The sequence below is a fragment of the Asparagus officinalis genome, chromosome 7, assembly GCF_001876935.1.
Source record: "Asparagus officinalis chromosome 7, Aspof.V1, whole genome shotgun sequence".
Taxonomy (NCBI): domain Eukaryota; kingdom Viridiplantae; phylum Streptophyta; class Magnoliopsida; order Asparagales; family Asparagaceae; genus Asparagus; species Asparagus officinalis.
In genome coordinates this window covers 9,274,579-9,299,147 of record NC_033800.1, presented here as the reverse complement: position 1 = coordinate 9,299,147, position 24,569 = coordinate 9,274,579, and the positions used below count along the sequence as shown (strand labels likewise).

At 42.9% G+C, this 24,569-nt stretch overlaps 1 protein-coding gene across 2 annotated transcripts in view; it reads right to left on the bottom strand.

The window, feature by feature from the left end:
- LOC109849504 (protein REVEILLE 8-like) overlaps positions 1–24,569 on the bottom strand; it is a 37,709-nt gene that overhangs the window by 955 nt on the left and 12,185 nt on the right. Inside the window, exon 7 of one of the 2 annotated variants that reach the window (XM_020419347.1) lies at positions 5,882–5,941. The exons of the other annotated variant lie outside the window; for it this stretch is intronic. Coding sequence (XP_020274936.1) covers positions 5,882–5,941 — 60 coding nt within the window. The remainder of the gene's footprint in view (positions 1–5,881; positions 5,942–24,569) is intronic. 2 annotated transcript variants of the gene reach the window in all.

The following is a 24,569-nucleotide window of genomic DNA, read 5'->3' as shown; positions in this document are numbered from 1 at the left end:
CGGTCATCGCGGTCGACCGCAAGGCAACGACAGAAACAAACAATCCTACAGGGTTTGACCAGTCGACCGCACGTGACGCCGCAGTCGACCGCCAAATGTCCAGAGACCTCCCAGGTCTTGTGCACGTTTCCGGTCGATTGTACGTAGCTGATCTCGCGATCGACCGCGAAACTTCCTGGCAGTTTTTCTGTCGTTTTTCCTGAGCTTTCTTTAACTGTTCACCAATCCTTCAAATCTCCACATCGGTGAAGTTTCTTCCAAAACTGAGCCGATATCAAATCATCCAAACGTCCCACTTGTTGTGTCCAGGATAAAGTGGAAACAACCCACGACAACGGACTCAATCCACAACAAGTCGGGAACCCAAAAGAGAGCTCAAACAATCTCCCCCATCGAAATCAACAAATCCAACCGGTTGCATCAAAAAGACTGCCTACATAGCCTCTTGCCCAAGGAATCAAACCAAATGTAGTTCACCCAAATGGCCTCCAAAGACCCTCAATATTGAAGAATATTCAATAGCTTCAAACAATGACCAAATTTCACACCTGAAATAACTTTGGTCAACATATTCGCAAGGTTGTCCTTCATGTGGATCTTCTCAAATATGACGTCTTCATCATCCAAAACGTCACGAACAAAATAGAATCTGACATCAATATGCTTCGTGCGTGCATGATAAACCTGGTTCTTTGCCAAATAGATAGCTGACATGCTATCACAATATACCCGAAAGGTCTCCTATGCAATCCCTAAGTCCTCTAACAATCCATGCAACCGCAAAGCCTGCTTTACAGCTTCAGTCACCGCCATATACTCCGCCTTTGTAGTAGAGAGAGCCGTTATAGACTGAAGTGTACATCTCGAACATACTGGTACTCCTGTCAATGTAAACACATAACCTAAAGTAGACAGACGCTTGTCAAGATCCCCCGCATAATCTGAATTCACGTAGCCAATACAATCCTGCCAATTCTTCTTATCCTTCTGAAAAATCAAACCAACATCCATGTTACCTTTAACATATCGTAAAATCCATTTCACGGCCTCCCAATGACCCTTCTCGGGGTCATGCATGTACCTCGATACCATGCTCACGGCCTGTGATAAATCTGACCTCGTACACACCATCACATACATCAATCTACCCACCGCACTGGTATATAGAACTTTCGACATGTAATCTCTGTTCTCAACTAAAACAGGTGATATATTAGCTGAAAGCTTGAAGTGGGGAGCCAATAGAGTGCTAACTGCTTTTGCATTGCCATCAAACCTGAATTTCTTTAACATTTTCTGCAAGTAACTCCTATGTGTAAGCTTCAATCTCCTATTCACTCTGTCTCTCTCGATCTACATACCTAATATCTTCTTAGTTTCTTCAAGATCCTTTATCTCAAACTCGGATGATAGCTCATCTTTCAACTTTCGAATAGCCGAAGAATTCCTGGAAACAATAAGCATATCATCAACATATAATAGCAAATATATGTACTCACCATCTTGTAGGTTGTGCATGTAAACACATGGATCATAAGAGCTCCTTGTGTACCCCTGACCAATCATGAAGCTATCAAATCTCTTATACTACTGTCGTGGCGATTGCTTCAAACCGTAAAGAGACTTCTTCAGCTTGCACACCAAATCTTCCTTTCCTGCAGCTTTGAATCCCAAGGATTATATCATGTAGATCTCCTCATCTAAATCTCTGTGTAGAAAGGCTGTCTTAACATCTATCTGGACCAAATCCAAATCCAGCTATGCCACAAATGCTAATAAAATCCGAATCGACGAATGCTTCACAACGGGTGAAAATACCTCGTTGTAATTAACGCCCTCAAGCAGTGCATATCCATTGAGAACAAATCTAGCTTTGTACCTAATATTCCCAGTAGAAGATCCTTTTTTCTTCGCATATATCCACTTGTAACCAATAGCTTTTTTTATCCTTAGGTAGCTTTGCAAGTTCCCAGGTGTCGTTCTTCTGAAAAGACCGCATCTCCTCCTCCATAGCTTCCCTCCACCTGATCGAATTAGAGCTAGACTCTACCTCCCTGAATATAGAAGAAATCATATCATCAACGACCTCCACTGATAATATATATACAACAATGACATCATTATTTCTAGCTGGCCGACGAATCACCCTTCTAGGTCTATTTGCTACAATAGACTCCTGAACATGACCCTACTCCTGAGTCTCACCATCCACTATATCCTCTAAATACCCCACTATCATCCCATCCCCTCCTAGTGTCACCTTTGTAGGAGACTTAATGGGTACAATGCTATCTGGAATGGGTGGAGTCACATCATCCTCTACCTACTGTGATATCTCTCGAATCTGGTCTTCCTCCACCTACCGAGGAACTTGAGGCCTCATTATGTATGCCTCATCAAATATGACATCTCTGCTAATGACTATCTTTTTGTCCTGTGGATCCCATAACTTGACCCCTGTATCACAGTGCACAACAACCTGTTCACGAGATTACTCGTATAAACCAACATCTCAGCCCAAAAGGATCTAGGCAATCCACTCTGTATCATCATACATCGCACCTTCTCCAGCAAGGTACGGTTCAATCTCTCAGCCACCCTATTCTGTTGCAGTGTCTCTCGAACTGTGAAGTGTCACCTAATGTCGTGATCCCGATAAAACTATAAAAATGGATCACTCTTATACTCTTCACCGTTATCTGAACGAAGAGTTTTCGCTTTTCTACCTGTCTGCAGCTCTACTTTCTTCTTCCGCTCCACAAGAATATCCAGGACCTTATGTTTATGCTTCATAGGGTATACCCAATTCCTCCTAGAATAGTCATCAATGAAAATAACAAAATAATTGGTCTCACCAAGTGATGTGTGCTTGGAAGGACCCCAAGCATCTGTGTGAATATAATCTAATATACCTTAGATGTTGTGAATAGTGGTGTCAAACTTCACTCTAGTCTTCTTCCCAAGTACACAATGCTCACACAGCTCCGTCTTGCAGGTCTTAGCACCTTTCAATAGCCCATGTTTCGCTAATGACTGTAGAGACTTATCACCAGTATGTCCTAATCTCATGTGCCATAGATTGGTAGCATCCTCCTCTGTAGTGATAGAAGCTGTCAGACCCCCTGTAATTGTGTTACCCTTCAAGTAGTATATAAAGTTTTCCCTGACTCCTCACATCACCACCATTGAACCCTTCATGACCCTCATAGTAGCATCCTCTAAGGTCACCCGATAACCTGCTGTCTCCAAAGTACCAAGAGAAATGATGTTTTTCGTCAACTGCGGCACGAACCTCACTTCTTTCAACTCCCTAACCACACCATTATGCATCCTGATCTGGACTGAACCAATACCACCAATAGAGTATACGTGGTCATTACCCATAAGCATAACATCCCCTCTTTCCAGCTCTTTAAAGCTGGAGAACCAATCCCTTCTCGGGCAAATATGATATGTGGCTCCTGAATCCAACATTCACTCCGTGGAGTCGACATAGAAAACCGATGGTAGTGCAGGACACGAATAGCCTGAAGAATCTGAATCTGAATGTTCACCAACAGCTTTTGTAATATTCACTTCTGAAGCTTGTATAGCTTTCCCCTTATTCTTTTCGGCTTTGTCTTTCAACTTTGGGCAGTCAATCTTCCAATGTCCCTCTTCTTTATAAAAAAGACATTGATTTCTAATAACACTTTTATAGCCACCTCTATTCTTCGATTTTGAGCGGCTGGCTTGGCGGCGGTTTGGACTACGGCCTCGAACTGCTAATGCATCTCCCGATGCCTTCTCGGAGGGTTCACCATCAATCTTCCTCAACTCATAATTCACCAACACCGAGGTCACCTCCTTGTAGCTAATAATTATTCTTCTATTGATCATAGTGAGAACGAACATACCATAATCATCTTCTGGTAACGAACACAAAACTAGCATCGCCTTGTCTTTATCCTCAACCATGATGTCCACATTGGCCATATCTGAAAGTAGCTTCATGAAGTTGTTAACATACTTCCTAATAGAAACTCCCCTCTTTATCTTAAACTAATAAAACCTCTTCTTCAAGTGGAGCCGATTCTCAATGCTCTCCGTAAGGTACTTTTCATTGAGCGTTTCCCATAATCCCTTTGTCGACATCTTGTTTATCACATCATAAATAAGATCCGGTATTAAGCATGACCGAATAACTCCATAAGCCCTACTATTCATCTTCTTCCAAACCTTATCTTCCATGTCAACATGTTTCTCTTGTAACTCAAAAGTCTCCTTTAAATTTTGTGCATTCAACGCATCCATCACCTAGCACCTCCACAAACCGAAATTGAACTTATCGTCGAACTTCAAAATATCAATCTTCTTATTATTGATGCTCAGACATTGTATCGCCTTTGTAAGAGACGAACCTAATATGCTTGCTTCTCCCATGTTATCGATCTAACTCTTTAAATAGAAATCCTTCAACGAATCCTTCGAACAAGCCTTAAGCCAAACCCGAAGCTCTGTTACCACTTTTTGTACGTAGCGGAACTCTAATCACATGAACAAGAACGAGGTAGATCACAACTAAACACAAGCACAAATCACAATCTCAGCAAGACAACGAATTTTACGTGGTTCGGCAAGTTACCTACGTCCACGGGTCAAGGAGGGGGGAGTTTGTACTATTAGAGATGAAGAGAATATACAATAGGGTTACAAAACTCACTCAAAAACCCTCAAACAAAGCTCTCTAAATCTCTCATCAATCTCCCACAATTTGATGCAACAACCATCTCTCAAAGACTGCTCAAAACGTCCTTACTTAACCCTAGTTAATCATATTTAGGGTAATATACAAACAACAAACAAAACGGGTCAAAAACCCAAAGCCCAGCTCAGACCCGAGTCAAGGTTGACCGCCGCGGTCATCACGATCGACCGCCGCGATCGTCACGGTCGACCGCAAGGTAACGATAGAAACTAAAAATCCTATAGGGTTTGGTCGGTCGACCGCACGTGACGACGCGGTCGACCGTAAAAAATCCAGATACCTCTCAGGTCTCGTGCACATTTCCAGTCGACTGCAGCTGATCTCGCGGTCGACCGTGAAATTTCTTGGTAGTTTTTTTTATCTTTTTTCGTGAGCTTTCTTCAACTGTTCTCGCCAATCCTTTAGTGGGTTCAGCCCAAGATAAGGCCCACATAAGGTTCACATGAATTAAAATTCTATCTAGATGAGAATTTGGATGATCTAATTATAATAGGAATAGATTTAGAGAATTCTATTTATAAGAACCCTGTAATTATTTTTTGTGAATAGTAACTGCTACAGTAACCGATGAACAGTAACCAACAAGAAGATAGGGGGGAGAGAGAGAAAGTAAAATTCCGGATAGCTCGGTTGTCTGATTGTAGTGATTCAAAAACCATTGTCTTTAGAATGACGATGTCATCAAGGGTACGGTCCTGGTATCTCTGTGAGTACTGGAGATTTTTAGTAAGACGGGTTTTAGGGTTTTGATGCCCTAGAGGTAACTGTATTTTCTCTTGTGATTTAGCTCTCAAGTTCAGGTGTAAGTTGGATGGATTATACTCTTGATTCATAGTGAAATATTTTACTCCGAATTGTCCCGTGGACGTAGGTACGATTTGTCGAACCACGTTAAATCTTGGTGTTTGCTTGCTTGTGGTATTTTCATTGGTGTCGTTATTCGTTTAGTGTTTAATTTAGCAGATTAATCTCCATAAAATCCCTAACAATAAGTATTGGGAAAGAGATGGAGGTGTAAACTATATTTTGAATTACAGTGATAATCTCACCTGCACATTATCAGTGCAAATCGATGAGGAAATAGAATGCACAAATTAACCCATAATGGTAATAAATATCAGATACAATACTCACCAGTGGCTCAAAATCAGGACTGGACAAATTGATGGTTAGATTTTTCGCCAGTACCAGAGCCTACAAGAAGCAAAGAAAGATGATCATGCATTCAAAGCACCCGTAAAAAGCAAAATGCCTATTACTAAGCAAAAGAATATAGATATTTGTGTTGGGAAGTTTAAGCTATTTGACCACCTATCAAATATGAACCCTCATGCGGAATTTACCCTACCGGGTCTTATGTTAAGACAATAGAAAAAATAAATTACAGAAAATTAAAAAATTATAAGAAAAAGAGAACATCGAGTTTTAACGAGGTTTGGCAACTTGTCTACGTCCTCGGGAGCCACACAAATAATTTTCTTTAATATTAAAAAAGATTACAAGCTTGCAAAGAGAAGATCTCGAACTTGAGATCTCTCAAAAGAGAAGCAACATAAACTATTTGTTCTTATTTCAAGGCGTGTGATTTTCCAACAGAAAAAATCTCCTCTCAAAATCGCTACAGGAACTCTCCTTAAATAGACGAGTTCATGTAGATTTCTTCCTTTCCTTTCCTTTCCTTTCCTTTCCTTCCTCAGTGAAGCCAACATGTTGTTTCATGTAGATTTCTTTATCCAAGTTACCATGAAGAAAACCGTGAAGAAAGACAATCTTCATATCTAACTGCTCAAGGTAGACATTCTTAGCAGATACCAAACTCAACATCACCCTGATGATTGTGAGCTTCACAACGGGGAAAATATCTCCATATAATACACTCATTCCCGCTATTGGAACCCCTTCACGACTAATCTGGTATTGTATCTCTTCCTTCCATCACTCTCCTGCTTGACCCGATAGACCCACTTGTTATGTAAGACTTTCTTCTGTGCAGATAGCGGGGCTAACTCTCATGTCTCATTAGAGTAAAGAGAATCCGTCTCTTCTTGCATTGCATGCTCCCACTGCCAAGATTCGCTCACTTGCATAGCCTCATCATAGTATTTTGGTTCTCCGCTATCTATCTAAAGTAGGTAGTCTAGTGACAAGAGATACATGAGATTCGATTTGGATACCCGGATGACCTCCTAAGCTCCTCGCCCTAGGTGTTTGCGGTGAAAGTTGCTGTTTTCATTGCTATCGAATCTATTACAACTTTAGTCGTTACAATAAACTCAAATAAAAATAAAGTTGATCTTTTTATAAGATCTCTTTACACAATAAAAAGTTTACAACTTTATCAAACAAACACAGAGATCGTTTATCGGTCTTCTGCTTGCGTGGGATCTTTGCCTGTGCCGGGGTTTATCTGTGGACCACCGTCGATCAGATCTGATTACTGAAAAATTGGGCAGAGCTTCGTCTATCTGCGAAGGGATCGAGAAACCGTAGCTCTTATCTCGGCGAAGCGAGATAATCACTCTTTTTAAGATTACCACAACGGGATAATCCTAAGGAACGAACCGGTCTGCAGATCTAACTCCTCCTCCTCTCTGAAATCTGTGCACTTTAAGTCTTCAGTTCAGCAGCGTTCCAGACTCGTTTCTTTTATAGAAGAGGCTGGAATACTTTGGATATGATTGGTCCAGCCTCCGATTAGTGTAAAGGACCTGTAGTTAGCTTCAACTCTTGGCTCTTTCGATTTTCAGTCTATTCGATGCTTTGACAAATAGCTGAAATCCTTCCGACGCCGTGTTTATCGTCTGGCCGTCGACGAAGTCTCAAATCTAAAACTGATGAGTTGAGTTTGGATCGTGTCATTGAGTTGACTTTGAACTGACTATCTCCGTCATGATATATTGATTCGTGTTGACTTTTTGATCGCAACGCGTTGACCGGCGTTGACCTAGGGTTACGCGTTGACCCTAGGGTTTCGAACGTCGTACGTTGACACAGTTTATACTCGTACGTTTACTGGAGTATACACAGTTTAAGCTCTTAAGGTATTGGAGCATGGCGGTCCCAAATGTTGGGGCTGTAGGACCAACTGTTAAAGCTGATTCATCTGCATATGTGGATTTTATCCTGAATTTGTTGGATGCTCAAGTCACGAGACCAACTAGTGGAGCTGGTGCATCAATGACTCGCATTTATAGAATTTTTAGTAAATTCTCAGCTATCAACGGGTTTGATGAGCCTTTACCGACTACTGTTTGAGTCGGGCTAGCATGCAGATTGTTTAGATCCGTTCTACACATAACGTTGTGCTAAAAGAGTTAACTGTTTTAGTGCTACGACATTGAATACGTAGACTTCGTCTTTCTCACGGGAATAGACTACCCGGTAACGCGTGTTAGGCGCTGACTTATCCTTACTTAGTATTCAGGATAAAAATCCCCAGACTCGGATTCTGGTGTCTTCTTCAATCGGTAAAAGACTAAACCGGCAACGCGTGTTAGGCGTTGACTCATCCCTACTTAGGCTTCAGGATAAAATTCCCCATGCGTGTGAGGCACGGATTATGGTGTTATTAATAACAACCTACCACAATGTTGAATATGTGGTCTTTTGTCCTTTTTACGGTCAAAGACTAACCGGCAACGCGTGTTAGGCGTAGGCTTATCTCTATTTAGGAGTCGAGATAAAGTTCCCCGTGCGTGTAAGGTAGACCTTGGTGTCTTTTTCAATCGGTGAAAGACTAAACCGGCAACGCGTGTTAGGCGTAGGCTTATCTCTATTTAGGAATTGAGATAAAATTCCCCGTGCACAAAGTGCACAGATTGGAAGTTGGGAATTGTGTCTTTTCTTAGAGTAAAGACGGACTGGAAACATGGAAGAGGAAGAATTTTATATTCTATCTCCCAGTACCTGAAGAGAAGAGTAAAGACGGACTGGAAACATGGAAGAGGAAGAATTTTATATTCTATCTCCCAGTACCTGAAGAGAGAGAATTTTATATTCTATCTTCAGTAGGAAAGGAAACTCAAGGTGGGATCTCCACCCTCAGAATCCGAAGAGATGAAACTAAGAGTGGGATCTCCACTCCAAGAATCGGAAAGATTCAAACGACCCTAACTTTTATAGGGTTGGCCATTTGATCCCAAAAAGAATCTCTCATTTATTGAGGAGAAAGCCCAATTTCGACCCTAACTTTTATAGGTTTGGTGGAAAAAGGAACAGAGGCAGATTTTCGTTTATCGAAAAGGAATGACTCGGTCTTAGTCCTAACTATTTATAAGCTTGACTAAGTGAGATTAGGAACAGTCCTAACTTTCATATGTTTGATTGTTCGAGTTGAAAGTGGACCTCTCGTTCATGGAAGGAATCGAGAGGGGACTTTGGTTGTGGTCTTAACTATAGGAGGGTTTGACCAGGTAGACAGTGAGAGTGGGAGTACAAATCATAGTGGGAGTTTAGTGTTTATCACTTTGTTCGTAATTATCGGGTTATCCTTAAGAAAATTACATATAGCGTTCTTCTGGAAACTTCCCATTACATGAATCATCCACCCCCAGCTTCTTTCTTGGAACTGGGTCTGACTTTGTACTCCGTTACATGTCCGGGTTATCCTTAAGAATATTAGCATAACATTCTCCAGGAACTTCCCATCAATGGTAGGAAACAGTTTAGACTCATATACCTATTGGAGTATCAGGGAGCAGTTTAACCTCATATACCGATTGGAGGATTGAGAAGCAGTTTATACTCTTATACTTGTTGGAGTCTAGGAAGGAGCAGTTTATACTCTTATACTTATCGGAGTGATGCCGTTCTTATTTGGCTTATCCTAGCATTATGACGCCGGCTTCAACCAAGGTTTGGATGCTATTCTTTAAAGTAAAGCAAGCCTTTGTAGGATGAAGGATCCTCCTGTGGTACGCGTAGTACTTCGGATCTGTAGTATTGTCAGCTTCCTCCTGATTTGTGATGGGCGGCAGCTTGATCTTGTTGTTTTCAAGAAGGGTCTCGAAGATGGCTGGAACGTCTTCGTCTTTGAATGAGTACTCTTTTTGGAGCCTCGGATCCGAACTATTCTACTGTCTTCGGGACTGCTGTTGTGACGTCTGATTAATGTCAACAACTGTTGTAGGTGTCTTCCCTTCATTATGGGAAACGAGACTCGGATTCAGAGGGTTAATCATCGGTTGGCATCTTTCAACCTTCCTCCTTCTAAGGAATCGTTCGGCCTGCTCTCCACGCACCTTCAACTCTCTCCAGGTATTGAGTGGCTCTACTCCCATAACGTCCAAGATGTTAATAGACAAGTTGTTATAACAGGTTTGCAAGACGAATTCCTCCGTGACGGGATCCTTACAGTTCATTGCCTGATTGCGAAAGCGTTTGATGAAGGCATCCACCGACTCTCCGTCTTTTTGTTTCTCATCGAAGAGTGTCCTGATCGACACTTCGGCGTCATCATCGAAGAAATGAGCGAGGAACATGCTCTCCAGGTCCTCCCAGCTGTTAATGTTTTCGGGCTTGAGACGGCGGTACCAATTGAAGGCGGGCTCGCGAAGGGTGCCAACAAATGACCGGACCATCAGAGGCTCGTTGCCAGAGATCACTCCCAAATGAGACTTGAAATAGATCAGGTGCTGAGTGGGGGAACCCTTCTCGTCGAACGACGTGAAGTTGATCAGGTTGAACTTCGCCGGATACGGAATTGATTCCCATTCTTTCGGGTAAGGACACGGAATGCCGGTTTTCTTTACCTTTTGAGCAGACATTAAAGCATTAATTTTTCTCTCGAGATCCTTCATCTTTTCGTCCTCATCTATATCCTGTTTTGGGCAATTTTCGATAGGAATAATGCGACCACCCCCAGTGTTATCATCGTTGGTGAGTCCACCCCTAGCGTCGTTATTTTTAGTGGGGCCACCCCCAACGTTGTGTTCATCCACATCTGAATCGCTACCTGCTTGGTTAGCAGTGCTGCGACGGCTGGATTCACCTAGCTGATTCGACAAAGGTCGGACTTGTTGGTCGTACATTTGTCTCATCTCCTGCATAGCCATTTCCATTTTAATTTTGAATGCTTCTTTCTGCTTGGCTAGAGCATCCTTAATGATTTTGGCTATTTGCTCGGTGTTGACCATAAACACTTCCCGAGCTTGTCCTATGCTAGACGTTGTATCGTCAGAGGCGATTGCAGAATAAGAATCCGAGAGTTCGTCATCAGAATGTATTCCTTCATGGACACCCTGGTAATCATTACGCCCAACGGTTTCTAGCTAAAGCTGAGATATTTGCTGGGTTATTCCCGAACTAACTCTTCTTCCTGGAGAGAAATTAGGGTTGAAACCACTTGAAACAATCGGAGATTTTCCCTTATTGACCATGTTGATGGTAACTTCTGGGAATTCATCATCTCAAGCAACCGATCCTCTTTGGTGGAAACGCCTTGATTTGGGCTTCGTCGTTCCATCGGAGATTCTCTCGAATACCGAGACCTTCTGCGGAGCGGTCTTGGGTCAGCTACACGTTGATAATACTGCCCTGATAATTTCGGTACATGGACAGTGAGAATCCGCTTCTCCGGTACTTCTCTTTCGAGATTTGTTCGTACCCCCAGCCCGATAGTACAACTCATCGACGTTGCGATCAGAGTAACCTATCAGCTGTTTACATGAATTCTCAGGTATAACGCATTCTTCTGTCTGACGCGTTTTCATCTGAGTAAACATCGCCTTGTTGGCGTCTACAGGAGTCACACGCTTGGAATCACACCCTTGTGAGGGTGAAACCTTAACGAGCTCCTGGTTTTCTGCACGTACCTCCAAGCGGGCTGTTGTAGAAATTAATTTGTTAGGAGGTCGCGTACGACCCCTAGTCCGGATGTTTGCTCGAAACTCCTTTAACAGTCTCAAGCTTTCCTTAACAAGCACTTTTCCTCGATTCTCGGGTAGGGCACCGACACGATCCTTCAATGGGATTCTAGATTTGGAGAGACCCACGCTGTCATAGGGCTTCACCAGAAGTGTGGGAGCAGGGTCTGGAGTTGACGAAGGCCGGAGAGCAACGTCGCCTGCTTTTGCCTTAGGCGCTGATTTGGCTTTTGGCACCCAAACTTGTTTGGATCTCGGCGATCTCTTAACTGCCTCTTCCTTTTGCATTTCTTATGCTTTTCACACAAGGGTCCGGGCATGCACAAGCAAGGCGCGGTGCTTATGGATTCGCTCCTCGAGAGTAGAGCGAGTTCTTTTGACACGAACACATTCGTTAATTGGAGATTGAGAGGAGGATTCTGATGCTGGTCGTGGCGATAGATTAGCCACTTGACACTTTCTAAACTCCAGATCTGCTCGGTAACGGAGTCCATCCATTTGATCCAAAGCCTTGGCGAATTGGCGCGCGAGGCGTTATCGTTTCCTTTGACGTGCTCTCTTTGATAGAGTTAGCGCGCCTTCAGCAGTCGACTCCTTAATCGTGAAGGAGTTCAGATCTGCAGATCTGGTCTCATTGGATGCCGGCGGACCGTTGCAAGGTACAACTGTAGCATCGGCTATGGGGAGATCGATTTCTTGGTTCTTCAGATCTGGAGACCGACGGATCTTCTGGGAGGAGGAGGCCTTCCTGCACCTGCAAGGAGAGGCAGATCTGGAGGAGGAGGAGGAGACATACTCCTCGAACTTCTGCTGGTCGAACTCGTATTTGACCTCTTCAGCCTCGGGGATCTTGATCGTTGGCTGCGGCATGACAACCTCAGCAGCGAGGCTGTTGGCTCCCACTGTGGTCGCCTGTTTATTTGCGGTGAAAGTTACTGTTTTCATTGCTATCGAATCTATTACAACTTTAGTCGTTACAATAAACTCAAATAAAAATAAAGTTGATCTTTTTATAAGATCTCTTTACACAATAAAAAGTTTACAACTTTATCAAACAAATGCAGAGATCGTTTATCGGTCTTCTGCTTGCGTAGGATCTTTGCCTGTGCCGGGGTTTATCCGTGGACCACCATCGATCAGATCTGATTACTGAAAAATTGGGCAGAGCTTCGTCTATCCGCGAAGGGATCGAGAAATCGTAGCTCTTATCTAGGCGAAGCGAGATAATCACTCTTCTTAAGATTACCACAACGGGATAATCCTAAGGAACGAAACTCCGTTGCTTCACATAGTTTGCCGATTCACTTCAAGCGGTCGTCGATGTCAATCAAGCTTCTGTGACTTGGATAGTGACGTTCATCGTCTTCTCTTAGCTTTGAGCTGTTCGTGGAGACCTATAGGCAATTTTCGATGCCTACACTAGGTAATTGGTTTTGCACATGCAGTCTTCTCTGTTCTTTGGTGAGAATTGACATTATCTTCCCTATCTAGAAGTTCCTCCAAATCTATGTACTCGGATGCCCCCGCATCTGTAGTGTTACTCTCACTGCTTTGGCCAACCTTAGCATTGTCCCTATCCTTGTACATTGCATCCTCATTGAATATAATATCTCGGCTCCTGGTGATTTTTCTGTTCTTCTCATCCGAAAAATGATACCCAAACTCATCAATATCGTACCCAATAAATATGCACTTCAGTGACTTAGCTTCTAGCTTGTCTCTGCCATGATCACTGATGTGGACATATGCCACACAATCAAAGACTCTCAAGTATGAGAGATCAATCTTCTTGCCACTCCAAACCTCTTTCGGAATCCCAAAGTTTAATAGAACCCGTAATTTATCAGGTACGTTGTTGTATGCACCGCGTCTGCCCAAAAAAATTTTAGTAGACCTGTATGTAGACGGATGCTCCTCGCACACTCTGTTAGCGTTCTATTTAATCTTTCTGCTACACCATTCTGTTGTGGTGTCCCTGGAGTATTCCTCTCCAAACGAATCCCGTTCATAGCACAGAACTTCTTGAACTCCTCCAATTCATATTCTCCATCATTGTCTGATCTCAGACACTTCACTTACATATTTGTCTCATTCTCCACCATGACTTTCCACTTCTTGAAGATGTTGAACACCTCTGACTTGTACTTTATGAAGTATACTCATACCTTCCTCAAGTGATCATCGATAAAGGTGATGTAGTATGCCGAACCGCTAAGAGAAGACACACTAGCTGGACCCTATACATCTGTATGAACAAAGTCTAGCTTGTGAGCTTTAAGTGGTCTTCCATCATTCTAAAAACTAACTCTCTTTTGCTTCCCGAAGATGTAGTCTTCATAAATACTGACTTCTACCGAATCGATGTTGGTTAGCTTCCCTTCTGAGTGTAGAATCTTCATACCCTTCTCACTCATGTGTCCCAGCCTATTGTGCTACAGATCTGCACTCTCATTGCCTGCTGCAATTGTGAGGGTGTCACTCGCATGTGAAGTTAAGTAGAGGGTATCAGTCTTATTGCCTCGGGCAACCACCATTATACCGTTGAAGATTTTCCACGAATCTCTGGTAAATGTTGTAACATAGCTTTTACTCCAAGCTGGCCAACCGAGATAAGATTCCTCTTCAGCTTTGGTACATGTCTAGCGTTCTTCAGAGACCACTTGTAGCTCTTCAACTATATTTGTATATCACCTCTTCCAACAATACTACAGGGTTCATTGTCCCCCAAGTATACTTTCCCAAAATCCCCTGCTACATAGTTCTGAAAGAGCTTCCTATTAGCAATAGCATGGAAAAAGGCTCTCGAATCAATAAACTATGAATCAGAATAGCTATCCATAGCGAGAATTAATGCATCTTGCACAATATGAGTCTCCTGCTCATTTTTATCCTTCTTCGGTGCTTTATAGGTTAAAGACATGTTGCCCTCTTGGTCGCAGTTCTAACATTTCTATTTGATAGGTCTCACCTTAGAGTTAGACCTCTTTTTCTTCAACTTCGATCAATTCCTGTTTTGGTTCCCCCTATTATGGCTTTTGCCTCTCTGCTCGAGACTTAGGGCTAAACCTGAACCTTCTGATTCATTCGATTTTCTTCTAACCTCCTTGGATAGAATCATACTCACAACCTCACTCGGCTTCAACTTCTCCTTCCTCGTGGAGTTGCTGATTGCGGTCACGTAACCTGCCCAACTATCTGGCAATTGTGATAGTATTAATAGGGCCTATACTTCATCATCAAATGTGATATCGACTAAGATGAGTCGTTCAACAATCGTGTTGAACTCGCTGAGATGTACCATGAAGGAACATCCTTCTGCCATCTTGAGGTTGAAAAATGTTTTTATGAGATGCACCTTATTTGTAGCTGTCTGTTACTCGTACATCGTTGCGAGTGCTTCCATAAGTCCCACTGTCGTCTTCTCCTTTAAAATTGTAGGTTGTCTAAAAATCACAATAAATAGCTTATCCCCCATTAAACACCGATGATGGAAGTTACAATCTGACGACTTCTAGAAGGCTATAATTTGAAGACTTTCACGTAGATCGCTGAAGGTTACAATCTGACGACCTTCACGATAACCGATGAGAGCTCTAGTTCAACAGCATTCACAATCAACATCGGGAGTTACAATCTGACGACTCTCATATTCTCAAGGAGTCAAGACGAAGATTACAAGACAATGATCTTTGCAAACGCTATGACAAAAGAGATTACTTGTTGATAATCTCTCCAAAGCAAGACGTGGAACTCATCACCGCGCTCTAAGACCAAAATGCGGAGGTCCTCCCCGTGTATCAACACCAAAACGCGGAGGTCCTCCCCGTGTGGCAACAGTAAAATGCGAGGGTCGAACCCACGTTACAACATCAAAACGCTGGAGTCAGACCCGCGTTATAACATCAAAACACTGGAGTCGGACCCGCGTTACAACATTAAAACGCTAGGGTCGGACCCGCGTTTTTCAATGCCCAGTGGGTACCCAACTCCGCGTCTCTAGTCTAAAACACGGAGTTAGGGTCCTGAACGCCAACGTGGGCGTTTGACTTGTTCAAACATGAGCTGAACGGTTGTAGGAACTGTTTTTTCTTCACGATTTGAGGGATTTCCGCCCCACTTAGGAGTGGATTAAGGGGGCGGTTACACCCCCCTCAACCCCATTATGGAGAGAATTAAGGGGGGAGGTTACACCCCTTAATTCTATATAAATATGGGTAAACTCAATTGAGTTCAGGGGGCATTTTCGGATCTGGGACTTGGCAGCAAAGGGAGAGATCGGCATTCATCCTTTGGAGCATTCCTTGAAGCCTTCGGCCTTGATTTGAGAACCGATTCTTGGTTCAAATCAACTCTTTTTCAAGAGTTTCAAACTTGATCAGAGTTATCAACTCATCAAGAGTTTTAAACTTGCCACGCAAGTTCTCCACAACGTCAAATCGTAAGGAGAAGACATCGTTCTAGTGAATCAAGATGGTCGGATCGTTAATGGAGAGCAAACTTGACGCGAGCATTCGAGAGAGGTACTCTATCACCACCGTGAAGAACCCAGTTTTAAACAAAGGGGAGAATCAAATTCGTTCTCCTCTCTTTTGTAATCAGGAAATCCAATTTGTAATCGATTTTGAGAGAATACAAATCAATTTTTCTTTCATTTCTTTTGCTGCAAATTTTCTACGAACAAAAGATGGCGACTCCGCTGGGGATCAGCTTCTCTGACGAAGAAGTGGTGGCGCAATCCGACGTCATACTCATTGGAACGACCGTTGAAACTCTGATCATCAAGTTCGATCAAGCCAAGTTTGAGGAGGCTCTCTCCTCCGGATCCCTTAGCCCCAAGGCTATGCGCAAGATCCACAAAGTCTCCAAGGTGACTAAATCTCCAACTGTTGCTGGAGTGCCAAAGAAAGTCCTCTCCTTTGGCCAAAATTCATCAAACAGCCCCTCCTCTGAAGGACTAGGCTCTGCCTTTGCCAAACTCGTTCAACGAGTTAAAAACTCCACACCCGCATCAACACGACGTGTCATGGGTGGTAAAAGGCATACGACGGAGATAGATCCAATCAACGTCGATGATGCCCCTGCAAAAGCCTTAAAACAGACCAAGAAGAGCGCTGCTCGTCGAAGAAGAAGGTCTCAGCGACGAGCACAACTCCGAGAAAATCGATCCTCCAACCAACGTAAACTTCGCGTTCATGAGCTTAAACGCGACCCTGAGCTCCGCGTTTCTACTTTAGAACACAAGCCTCGTATTTATGAGCCCAAACATGAGCTTCCCGAGAACCAAACTAAACGCGGCCCTCAATGGTGTGTTTTACAGCCAAAACGCGGACCTCAAGCCTTTGTTGAACGCGAACTTCAACTTCGCGTTTCCCAGTCAAAACACGACCCTCGCGTCGACAATGAAGAACGCGACCCTCATGTTGCCAAACCAAAATGCGGACCTCGCATTTCAAGTGCTAAACGCGACCTTCGCGTTTCAAGTGCCAAACGCGACCTTCGCGTCTTAAGAGCCAAACGCGACCCTCGTGTCCCAAGTGCCAAATCCAATACAGAACCTGGTATATATCACGGAGCTTCGGGGCGCTACCCCGAACCCTGCCGGGGGGTATTCCATCCCCCCCGGTGCCAAACGCGACCTTCGCGTCTCAGGTGCCAAACACGACACTCGCGTCTCAGGTGCCAAACGCGACCCTCGCGTCCCTGGACCCCCGGCTTGCTGACCGGGCAGCGAGACCCCCGAATACTCTGCGTAGCGCGACTAGATTGAGGGGCGGATATAAGAAGTTTATGGATTCAAGGCATCTCAACCAGATCCATATTCATCAAGAGTCAGTCCTGTCCAATCATAGACTGGAGGTTCCAGTTCAAACCTCACGATTAGTGAGTAATTCTCCTCGAATCTTTACAACAGATTTGAGAGAGGTCATATCGAGAGAAAGACCGATGCAACAAGTCATTCGTTCATTCCAATATGAACGACTGATTCCTACGGTCCTTTCGAGATGTCAATACTGCTCACATGCGGCCCAACTGTTGGTGTTCAACCAATTTATGAATGTTGCTTTGCCCAACCAACAACGACGTTCTCACAAGAAGAAGTCTCTAGAGACCGAGTATCCTGAGGTTACTATCAATGTGATCGGTAGAGGGAATACCTCCGGTCCTAGCTCCAACGACTCTGAGACAAGTCGTTCACCGACCGTCAGAGAAATCGCTAACGAGTTTGAAGGAATCTACTAACGCACTCGGACGCGAATGGGAGCCATTCCCCTTGTCAACTATCGGAGGTTAGCCAGAGGAACCAATTCCGATGATGAACACTCAGCCATTGCAGAGTCCCAATCATCAAGATCTTTCGTTGAACATGAGAGCTCCACTTATATGACGGGAAACCATGACGATCTCGCAAAGAGACTTGATGAGCAGGAGGCCATGCTCAAATCTCAGCAAGAGGCCATCAATGAACTCATGGCCCTGTTGACTCAAATCGTCGTAAACAAGGCCAAATCTCAGGAGATAGATTCACCACCTAAGCAAGAATCTTCCAAGAGAGAAAAAGTGTTTTCATCCCGACCTTACACAATCAAAGGAAAGGGAAAAGTGGTTGATGTTGCTGCTTCTAACCAAGAAGCCCACAACCTAGAATCTTCCTCTGATAAAGGAAGAGAGACGGAGAACGGGCAGAATCTCTAGTCTGCCAAAATGAAAGAATTGGAAGCCCACCTCAATGTAATTGCCAACAGAAGCGAGCTCCAAGACGAGGAAGTTGTCAGACCCTATCCTGCCGAATGGGATGCAGCCCCTTATCCTCCAAATTTTGAAGTCCCGACGCTACAAACTTTTGACGGCACGGGATCACCGAACTAACATATTTATCATTTTAAGTCACAGACTGGGAATGTAATATCAAACGATGCCATACTGGCTCGATTGTTCATTGGCACCCTTAAGGGAGTTGCCTTTGAATGGTTCAGGAAACTACCTACCGGATGTATCCAAAGGTGGGCAGATTTAGAGAGACTCTTCCTGTCAAGATTTTTTGAAGAGGATATAGAAGTCTCCATTCATACCCTTCTCGCCACTAAGCAGAAGAAGAGGGAATTCGTCAAAGCCTTCGTCAAAAGGTTCCGAACCATGGCTCTCCGGTGTTCGTCAGGTATGACACAGTCTACTTTAGTAGAGACCTGTCGACACAACTTGCAGACCGACCTTCTAGCCCGAATCGGAGTTGCAGAATGTCGTTCTTAGAGACAACTAATCTCTCAAGGCGAACAGGCTCAAAAGATTATTGTCAGGATCAAAGCTGAAGAACAAAGTAGGCAGGATCAACCTGAACAATCAGACCAAGCCCAACCTTCTCCTGAGCAATCAGACCAAGCCCAATCTCCTCAGTCAGAAGGGGAAGATACTACGACCACTGAAGCTAATCCTCTTCAGTAGGATGCCGGATCTCTAACAACTATCACGTTAACAATTACCTCTGATAGTCAAACTCATTAGATAGTGGCCTACTCCTTTTCCCCCTTGCACTTGTTCAAGACTGGGGGTTGGTTTATTTGTAGTTCATTGGATTATGAGTAATAAAGTTTCTGAGTTGTTATGTTTAATAGAATACCTTTGTCAACCACAAAATCTACCAAAACTATCGTAATAAAGTTTCTGAGTTGTTATGTTTAATAGAATACCTTTGTCAACCACAAAATCTACCAAAACTATCATGTTAGCAGTTACCTCTGATAGTCCATCAATCTGCCAATCCTCTTTAATAGGATGGTAGGTCCACAAAACTATCACGTTAACAGTTATCTCTGATAGTCCATCAATCTGCTAATCCACTTCAATAGGATGGCAGGTCCACAAAACTATCACGTTAACATTTACCTCTGATAGTCCATCAACTTGTCAATCCGCTTCAATAGGATGGCAGGTCCACAAAACTATCACGTTAACATTTACCTCTGATAGTCCATCAACTTGTCAATCCGCTTTAATAGGATGGCAGGTTCACTAAAACTATCACATTAATGATCACCTCTGATAGTCTGTTTTCTCCAAATTCCCCCACCAATACTCTTCAAGTAGGATGATGGGTCTATTAAAACTATAACATTAATGATTACCTCTGATAGTCCATTCCCTCCAAATTCTCTTGTCAATCCTCTTCAAGTAGGATGGCGGGTCCACAAAAAACTGGTCCACAAAAAACTATCATGTTAACAGTTACCTCTGATAGTCAAACTCATCAGATAATGACCTACCTGGTGATGTGACTCTATTCCGACTTCATGGATAGTGCCTCACTAGGCGATGTGTCTTGTCTACCTCTTTTTATTCCCCTACTAAGTCTTAATCTAGACTGGGGGTTGGTTACTTGGGATTCACTAGATTAAGAGTAACGAATCTTTCACATCGTCGAGTTAACATTACACTTCTGACGATCATCATCCCCTTTCACATCGTCGAGTTAACATTACACTTCTGACGATCATCATCCCCACAGAGTATGCATTCAACTCGCATTACCTTCTGACGATCATCATCCCCACAGAGTATGCATTCAACTCGCATTACTCCCAATTTGTCACGTTAACAGCATACACCTCTGACAATCAACTTATCAATCCTTACTAATAGGATGATAGGTCCTCAAAATTGTACAAATCGTAATCTTCCCCAGTAAGACACTAAGTCTTTAAAATCTTATTCAAATCACAAGCATCAAAATTTATCACTTTTGATGATAAACTCACCTAGCAAGTTTCCCCAGCGAGACGTTAATCCCCAAAATCTTGTGCAAGTCACAAGTACACATTCCTGTCACGTTAACAATATACCTCTGATAACAATCCACTTATCAATCCTCGTCAATAGGATGATAAGTCTCCAAAGTTGCTCCAATCGCAACACATTCCTGTCACGTTAACAATATATCTCTGACAACAATCCACTTATCAATCCTCGTCAATAGGATGATAAGTCTCCAAAGTTGCTCCAATCGCAACACATTCTCTTCACGTTAACACCAAACCTCTGACAAATCAACTTATCAATCCTCATAAATAGGATGATAAGTCCACAAAGTTTCTCCGATCGCAACATTCTCTTGTCACGTTAATATCAAAAACCCCTGACAATCCACTTATCAATCCTCGTCAATAGGATGATAAGTCCACAAAATTGCTCCAATCACAACACATTCCTGTCACGTTAACAATATACCTCTGACAACAATCCACTTATCAATCCTCTTCAATAGGATGATAAGTCCACAAAGTTGCTCCGATCGCAACACATCCCTGTCACGTTAACATTGTACCTCTGACAACCCACTTATCAATCCTCTTCAATAGGATGATAAGTCCACAAAATTGCTCCGATCACAACACTTTTCTGTCATGTTAACATCATACCTCTGACAAAATTAACTTATCGACTCTCCTTAATAGAGCGATAGGTCCATAAATTTTAGTCAAGTTAACATCACACCTCTGACGATCAAACCAACTTATCAACTCTCTTCAATAGAGTGATAAGCCTATAAAATACTGTTAGGTTAACATCACACCTCTAACAGTCAAATTCCCCAATGAACTTGTTAATCTCTTTTCAACAAGAATAGCAAGTTTTTATTATAAAATCCCTAGCGGATTAAATATTTTCTGGAATTATCCTAGTGATAATAAAGAAAATTTCTGAATTTCACTCTAAGTGGAAATTCATACCAAGTTAATATTACACCTCTGGCGCTTCCAACTTTCTTTCAGTGTTTCAAATAACACAGGAAGAAATAATGACAAAGCCTACGTATTCAATATCATAGCGGGTCATTATTAATAACGTCAAAATCCATGCCTTACACGTATGGGGAAATTTATCCCGAATCCTAAGTAGGGATAAGTCAACGCCTAACACGCATTGCCGGTTAGTCTTTCACCGTAAAAAGGACAAAAGTCTATGTATTCAACATCGTAGCAGGTTGTTATTAATAACATAAAAATCCATGCCTCACACGCATGAGGAATTTTATCCCGAATCCTAAGTAGGGATAAATCAACGCCTAACACGCGTTGCCGGTTAGTCTTTCACCGTAAAAAGGACAAAAGTCTACGTATTCAACATCGTAGCAGGTCGTCATTAATAACGCCAAAATCCATGCCTTACACGCATGGAGAATTTTATCCCGAATCCTAAGTAGGGATAAGTCAACGCCTAACACGCGTTACTGGTTAGTCTTTCATCGTAAAAAGGACAAAAATCTACGTATTCAACATTGTAGCAGGTCGTTATTAATAACGCTAAAATCCATACCTCACACGCATGGGGGACTTTATCTCGATTCCTAATTAGAGATAAGCCTACGCCTAACATGCATTGCCGGTTAGTCTTTTTTCGTAAAAATGACAAAGTCTATGTATTCAAAATCATAGCATCAAGTCTAAGAGGGTTCATTCTCTTAGCACAACGTTACATGTGAAACGGATTCAAATAATTCACATGCTAGCCCGACTCAAACGGTAGTCGGTAAAAGCTTATCAAATCCGTTGATGGCTGAGGGTTTGCCAAAAATCCTATGCATGTTCGAAGGTCCATTAGCTTAATGGATACGAGCCGGGACTTGAAACAGATGAGCTAAAGACTTAGTTAAAAATACACGGAAGCCACTTCCATGTCTTAAGTCAAAACGCTAAGGTCAGACCCGCGATGCAAAAACCAAACACCGAGGTCATACTCGTGTTCCAAATTCAACATGTCATGCATGGCAAATCTCGTCAACCAAGATGCATTCAAAGCGAGTGCAGAGAACGACTCCTTTACGACAAGGAATCAACAGCTCCAAGATCAGAGTTGAGATCCAAAGTATTCCGAAAATTCGTCCCAGTCAACCGCGAACTTTCGAAAACTTTGGAGGGGGTTCTGTAGGCTGTCTAAAAATCACAATAGATAGCTTATCCTCCATCAAACACCGATGATGGAAGTTACAATCTGACGACTTCTAGAAGACTACAATTTGAAGACTTTCACGTAGATTGCTGAAGGTTATAATCTGAAGACCTTCATGACAACCGATGAGAACTCTAGTTCAACAGCATTCACAATAAACATCGGGAGTTACAATCTGACGACTCTCATATTCTCAAGGAGCCAAGACGAAGATTACAAGACAATGATCTTTGCAAACGCTATGACAAAAGAGATTACTTGTTGATAATCTCTCCAAAGCAAGACGCGGAACTCATCACCGCGCTCTAAGACCAAAACGCGGAGGTCCTCCCCGTGTATCAACACCAAAACGCGGAGGTCCTCCCCGTGTGGCAACAGTAAAATGCGAGGGTCGAACCCACGTTACAACATCAAAATGCTGGAGTCGGACCCGCGTTACAACATCAAAACGCTGGAGTCGGACCCGCGTTACAATATTAAAACGCTGGGGTTGGACCCTCGTTTTTCAATGCCCAGCGGGTACCCAACTCCGCGTCTCCAGTCTAAAACGCGGAGTTAGGGTCCTGAACGCCAACGTGGGCGTTTGACTCGTTCAAACACGAGCTGAACGGTTACAGGAACCGTTTTTCCTTCACGATTTGAGGGGTTTCCGTCCCACTTAGGAGCAGATTAAGGGGGCGGTTACACCCTCCTCAACCCCATTATGGAGAGAATTAAGGGGGGGCGGTTACACCCCTTAATTCTATATAAATATGGGTAAACTTAATTGAGTTCATGGGGCATTTTTGGATCTGGGACTTGGCAGCAAAGGGAGAGATCGGCATTCATCCTTTGGAGCATTCCTTGAAGCCTTCGGCCTTGGCTTGAGAACCGATTCTCGGTTCAAATCAACTCTTTTTCAAGAGTTTCAAACTCGATCAGAGTTATCAACTCATCAAGAGTTTTAAACTTGCCACACAAGTTCTCCACAACTTCAAATCGTGAGGAGAAGACATCGTTCCAGTGAATCAAGACGGTCGGATCGTCAACGTAGAGAAAACTCGACACGAGCATTCGAGGGAGGCACTCCATCGCCACCGTGAAGAACCCAGTTTTAAACAAATGGGGGAATCAAATTCGTTCTCCTCTCTTTTGTAATTAGAAAATCCAATTTGTAATCGATTTTGAGAGAATACAAATCAATTTTTCTTTCATTTCTTTTGCTGCAAATTTTCCACAAACAAAAATATTATGTGCTACAGATTTTGCGAACGATAATCGGATCTGCCCTAGGGCCTTTTGATCCAATATTTCCAGTCCTCGTCGGATTACTCTTTCTTCTTTTCTTTTTCTTTACCCATCAACGGACGGTAAAGGTCCTTCTAGTACAGATAGTCATCTTTCTGTGATTTTCAGTAGGCGAAATTCGATCCGTCAAATTTCTCAATTTTAGATTTGCCTTCTTCTGCCATTTTTTACACACACAAATATGAACAAGGGCTCTGATACCAGTTGTTGGGAAATTCAAGCTATTCGACTACATGTCAAATATGAACCCTCAAGCGGAATTTTCCCTACCGGATCTTGTGTTAAGACAATAGAAAGACGATATCATAGCAAATTAAAAAATTGTAAGAAAAAGAGAACACCGAGTTTTAACGAGGTTCAGCAACTTGCCTACGTCCTCAGGAGCCACACAAATAATTTCTTTTAATATTAAAGAAGATTACAAGCTTGTAAAGAGAAGATCTTAAACTTGAGATGTCTCAAAAGAGAAGCAACAGAAACTATCTATTCTTCTTTCAAGGTGTGAGATTTTCCAACAGGAAAAATCTCCTCTCAAAATTGCTATAGGAACTCTCCTTAAATAGACGAGTTTTCCTCTAAAAACTCGTGCTCAAAATCGTTGTGGAGAAGACGTTGAAAAAACGCCGCCAGAAGCTCTCAAAAATTCACCGTGAGATTCTCTCAATCAATTTCTCGTGCACATGGCCCTTTTATAGGGAAACCCTAGCCAGCTAGCGACAGCCTGTCGCTGG